Here is a 5000-nt window from a genome sequence, read left to right on the forward strand (position 1 = left end):
CATACTGTGGAAACCCAGCAGCTCTCAGCCAATCACAAGCCTCCTTAGCTTCGATCTCTGTAAGGCAGAAAATACCAGAATTTACAATGTGCAAATCATATACGGACACACAGTACATGTGTGCACATAATGAGGAACAATAAGCCCCTCATTATCATGAGGGACACAAGAAAATATTGCAACATTTTTATATTTCTTTCATTTTATTTTATTGCTTCTGCTTGTAAAAAACTGATTGTCGGAATCTGTGGTTGGAAATAGTGTCCATAGCAACGGTCGGTTATTCACAGCAACGGCCGGTTATTCACAGCAACGGTCAGTGACAGACGGCTAAATGCCATGATTGACCAATCAGAATAAAGCACTCAACAAAGCTGGGTACAAACACAAGCGAATCACATGAATTCATGTGAACATCGAGATGCACTCTTCATTCATTCATCACACCTCTCTCAAGACGTGCAGATACGCTCCGGTAGGAAGAACTGCGCTCTCTCCAACTAAACTAACATAAAACGTAAGAAATGGAAATAAAACATGTCCGCCTGGCTTCGCCGACGGCATTCTTCCATCTAATTAGGGGTCCAAGCCAACAGGTTGGATCCCTATTGTTTTTGTAAGGATTATTAGGGGTCCAAGCCAACAGGTTGGATCCCTATTGTTTTTGTAAGGATTATTATTCCTATTATTATTATTCTTACCCCCCTAAAAGTGGGACCACAGCCCAAACCGTAAATGGTGCCGACACGCGAATTGCATGACTAGATCCAGATCTCTTCGGACTACGCAGACGACAAAATCCAGACACGCCGAACACTAGGTGGCGCTATACCAAGGGAAAACGCGTTTGGGGCTATAACTCCCACACCGAATCGCCCACATTCAAAAACTTGTACGCACAGATTCACTGGAGTCTGCTGCATCTTTTGGCATAGGCCACGCCCATTTGCGTCTATAATTTTTTTTCGCAAAATCGCGAAAACCCTAAAACAGTTTTTTCCCTACTCCTCCCACATTTCTTGACCAATCGACACCAAACTTTGCACACGACATCTTCAGACGCACACGCAAAGGAATCCTGAGACAGTTTTTTGATTTGACCTTCGACGACGAAACGGTAGCGCTTTGAGTATTGGTTTATGAGCTAAATTAGCCGTGGAAAATCAAAAATCCAAAGAAATCCAAAATTAGACATCGGAACAAGTCCAAATTTTACACACTTGTTGGTGCTAACCTTAATGTCGTACGATAAAAAATTCGGAAAATGTCGCCATTAGGGGGCGCCATAAACGAGGAAATTGTATATCTTCTAATTGGCCAAAGGAATGTTCTTCAAACTATGAGGGAACCATCAAGGAGCAAACCCGAGTCTATATAAAAATTATGGTCAAGAATTATTAATGTGGGCGGGAGTTATTTGGAAAAGGAAAATTGTCTTTGCAAAATTTCGCCACAAGAGGGCGCAAAAAAACGACGAAATAATACATCTCCTAATCGCCAATGGAATGTTCTGAAAACGCGTTTTGGGCTATAACTCCCACACCGAACCTCCCACAGTCAAAACCTTTATATCCACATGTTGTTCATGGTAGCGTTTTGAATACTTGCTTCGCGTTCTGCCGGTGAAACGCACATTTCTTGTCGCGTTGTGCCGGCGAAATGCACACTTCTTGTTATTAGGGGTCCAAGCCAACAGGTTGGATCCCTATTGTTTTTGTAAGGATTATTATTATTATACTTCCCATCTAGAAGTGGTACCACAGCCCAAACAGTAAATGGTGCACACGCGCCAATTGCATCACTAGATCCAGGTCCGTGAATACTACGCAGACGACCAAATCCAGACACGCCGGCCACTAGGTGGCGCTATACCAAGGAAAGACGCGTTTGGGGCTATAACTCCCACACCGAACCTCCCACAGTCAAAAACTTGTACCCACTTATTCACTGGAGTCTGCTGCATCTTTTGGCATAGGCCACGCCCATTTGCGTCTAGAATTTTTTTTCGCAAAATCGCAAAAACCGCAAAAGTGTTTTTTCCATACTCCTCCCACATTTCTCGACCAATCAACACCAAACTTTGCACACGACATCTTCAGACGCACACGAAAAGAAAAACTCAAACACTTTTTGATCCGACCTTCGATTACGAAACGGTAGCGTTTTGAATATTTGTTTATAAGCTAAATTAGACGTGGAATATCAAAAATCCAAAGAAATCCAAAATTAGACATCGGATCAAGTCCAATTTTTTGAGACATGTCGATGCTCCACTTAATGGCGTTCGATAAAAAAATCGGAAATTTTCGCCATAAGGGGGCGCAATAAACGAGGAAATTGTATATCTTCTCATTTGCCAGAGGAATGTTCTTCAAACTCAAGGGAAACCATCAACGGGCAATCCCTAGTCTATATAGACAATATGGCCAAGAATTATTAATGTGGGCGGGAGTTATTTGGAAAAGGAAAATTGTCTTTGGAAAAATTCGCCACAAGGGGGTGCAAAAAAACGATGACATTGTCTATCTCCTATTTGGCCAATGGAATGTTCTGAAAACGCGTTTCAGGCTATAACTCCCACACCGAAGCTCCCACAGTCAAAACCTTTATATCCACATGTTGTTCACGGTAGCGTTTTGAATACTTGCTTCGCGTTGTGCCGGCGAAACGCACATTTCTTGTCGCGTTGTGCCGGCGAAATGCACACTTCTTGGACCCCTGCATAACTGCTTGCAGTTCTAGTTATTATTCTTACCCCCCTAAAAGTGGGCCCACACCCCAAACCGTAAATGGTGCCGACACGCAAATTGCATGACTAGGTCCAGATCTGTTCGGACTAAGCAGACGACAAAATCCAGACCTGCCGGCCACTAGGTGGCGCTATAACAAGAAAATCGCGTTTGGGGCTATAACTCCCACACCGAACCTCCCACATTCAAAACCTTGAACACACAGATTCACTGGAGTCTGATGCATCTTTTGGCATAGGCCACGCCCATTTGCGTCTATAATTTTTTTTCGCAAAATCGCGAAAACCGCAAAACTGTTTTTTCCCAACTCCGCCCACATTTCTTGACCAATCGACACCAAACTTTGCACACGACATCGTCAGACGCACACGAAAAGAAAAACTATATACTTTTTTGATCCGACCTTCGACTACGAAACGGTAGCGTTTTGAATATTGCTTTATTAGCTACGTTTTACGTCGATACGTTAAAATTCAGAAAATACCAAAATTAGACATCGGATCAAGTCCAAATTTTAGACACATGTCGGTGCTACCCTTAATGGCGTTCAATAAAGAATTCGGAATATTTCGCCATTAGGGGGCGCAATAAACGAGGAAATTGTATATCTTCTAATTGGCCAAAGGAATGTTCTTCAAACTCAAGGGAAACCATCAAGGGGCAAACCCGAATCTATATAGAAAATATGGCCAAGAATTATTGATGTGGGCGGGAGTTTTTGGCAAAGGAAAATTGTCTTTGGAAAATGTCGCCACAGGGCGGCGCCAAAAAACGACGACATTGTCTATCTCCTATTTGGCCAATGTTCTGAAAACGCGTTTTAGGCTATAACTCCCACACCGAAGCTCCCACAGTCAAAACCTTTATATCCACATGTTGTTCACGGTAGCGTTTTGAATACTTGCTTCGCATTGTGCCGGCGAAACGCACATTTCTTGCCGCGTTGTGCCGGCGAAATGCACACTTCTTGGACCCCTGCATAACTGCTTGCAGTTCTAGTTTCCGTCTGTTTTCCTAACAGAAACACCACCGCTTCACATTACGCATTCCCCAGATAATTCAACCTCCGGTGGAACTCTTTAATTCACAGGACGGGTCTCCAGAATCCAAACCTCGTAGAATTAGATTAAGAGTCAGAGCCAGGGGACACTGAGGGACATGGGATCCGACCTTAGCACACCTCCGCGGCGGCAGGAGCTCAGGAGGTAGAGCGAGGTTGGCTGGTAACCGGAAGGTTGCTGGTTCCATCCCCGGCTGGCATCCCCCCTAGCTGTCGAGAGTGTCGAGGTGTCTCCTGAGCGAGACGCCCTCACCCTGACCGCTGTGGGCAGAGAGCTGTGGCGTCCGCTGTCTGTGTAAGCTATAGAAAGGAGTCATGATGGTAACCCACCATTACTCCTGAGGAAACTCGACTTCCTTTCCTTTCCCTAGTACAGCTCAAAGCTGTTTCACTGCTCAACACATAGCAGGGAACAAGTGGTTTCATACTAAGTCTTAACCCATTGAAAACGCAGACGCAGACACTAGAAGTGTAGCTACGTTTGAGAGAACATGAATAACAGTAGGACACCCAAACAAACCCGAAAAACATAATACATATGCTGGAAATATGGCTCCAAAGGGGATGTATTAAAAATATGACATTAATCGAAGTCCCACCAAACTAGTATTATAAATGTGTGCTGTGCAGTAAAAGTAATTCCTCATTGCTGGGATCCAGACCACCAGATGAGTCTCTGCAGCGGTTTTATTTTCGTTACGAGATACGCTACGACTGGTGTGTGTGTGTGTGTGTGTGTGTGTGTGTGTGTGTGTGTGTGTGTGTGTGTGTGTGTGTGTGTGTGTGTGTGTGTGTGTGTGTGTGTGTGGATGATATATGTCCACACACCGTCCAGCTTCTGAGCTGTTGAAGCGTAAACCTCACACACTCCCAACACTCCCAGCAGCTCCCTATACCAGGAGGCCAGGCCAGGGCAACCGACCACACACACACACACACACACACACACACACACACACACACACACACACACACACACACACACACACACACACACACACACACACACACACACACACACAAACCAACACACACTTTACTACATTTTCCACAAGGAGAGTACAATCCGTTCATTCCTTTGTGTGTGTGTGTGTGTGTGTGTGTGTGTGTGTGTGTGTGTGTGTGTGTGTGTGTGTGTGTGTGTGTGTGTGTGTGTGTGTGTGTCTGTGTGTGCGTGTGTGTGTGTGTGT

General features: G+C 44.7%; 1 protein-coding gene across 4 annotated transcripts in view; it reads right to left on the reverse strand.

Moving 5' to 3' along the window:
• LOC115547274 (stAR-related lipid transfer protein 13) overlaps positions 1–5000 on the reverse strand; it is a 64361-nt gene that overhangs the window by 15641 nt on the left and 43720 nt on the right. For all 4 annotated transcript variants that reach the window (XM_030361368.1, XM_030361369.1, XM_030361371.1 and 1 more), the window contains one exon: positions 1–57. This exon is cut by the window's left edge and continues 15 nt beyond it. In XM_030361368.1, coding sequence (XP_030217228.1) covers positions 1–57 — 57 coding nt within the window. The remainder of the gene's footprint in view (positions 58–5000) is intronic.

This window comes from Gadus morhua, chromosome 7 (genome assembly GCF_902167405.1).
Source record: "Gadus morhua chromosome 7, gadMor3.0, whole genome shotgun sequence".
NCBI lineage: Eukaryota > Metazoa > Chordata > Actinopteri > Gadiformes > Gadidae > Gadus > Gadus morhua.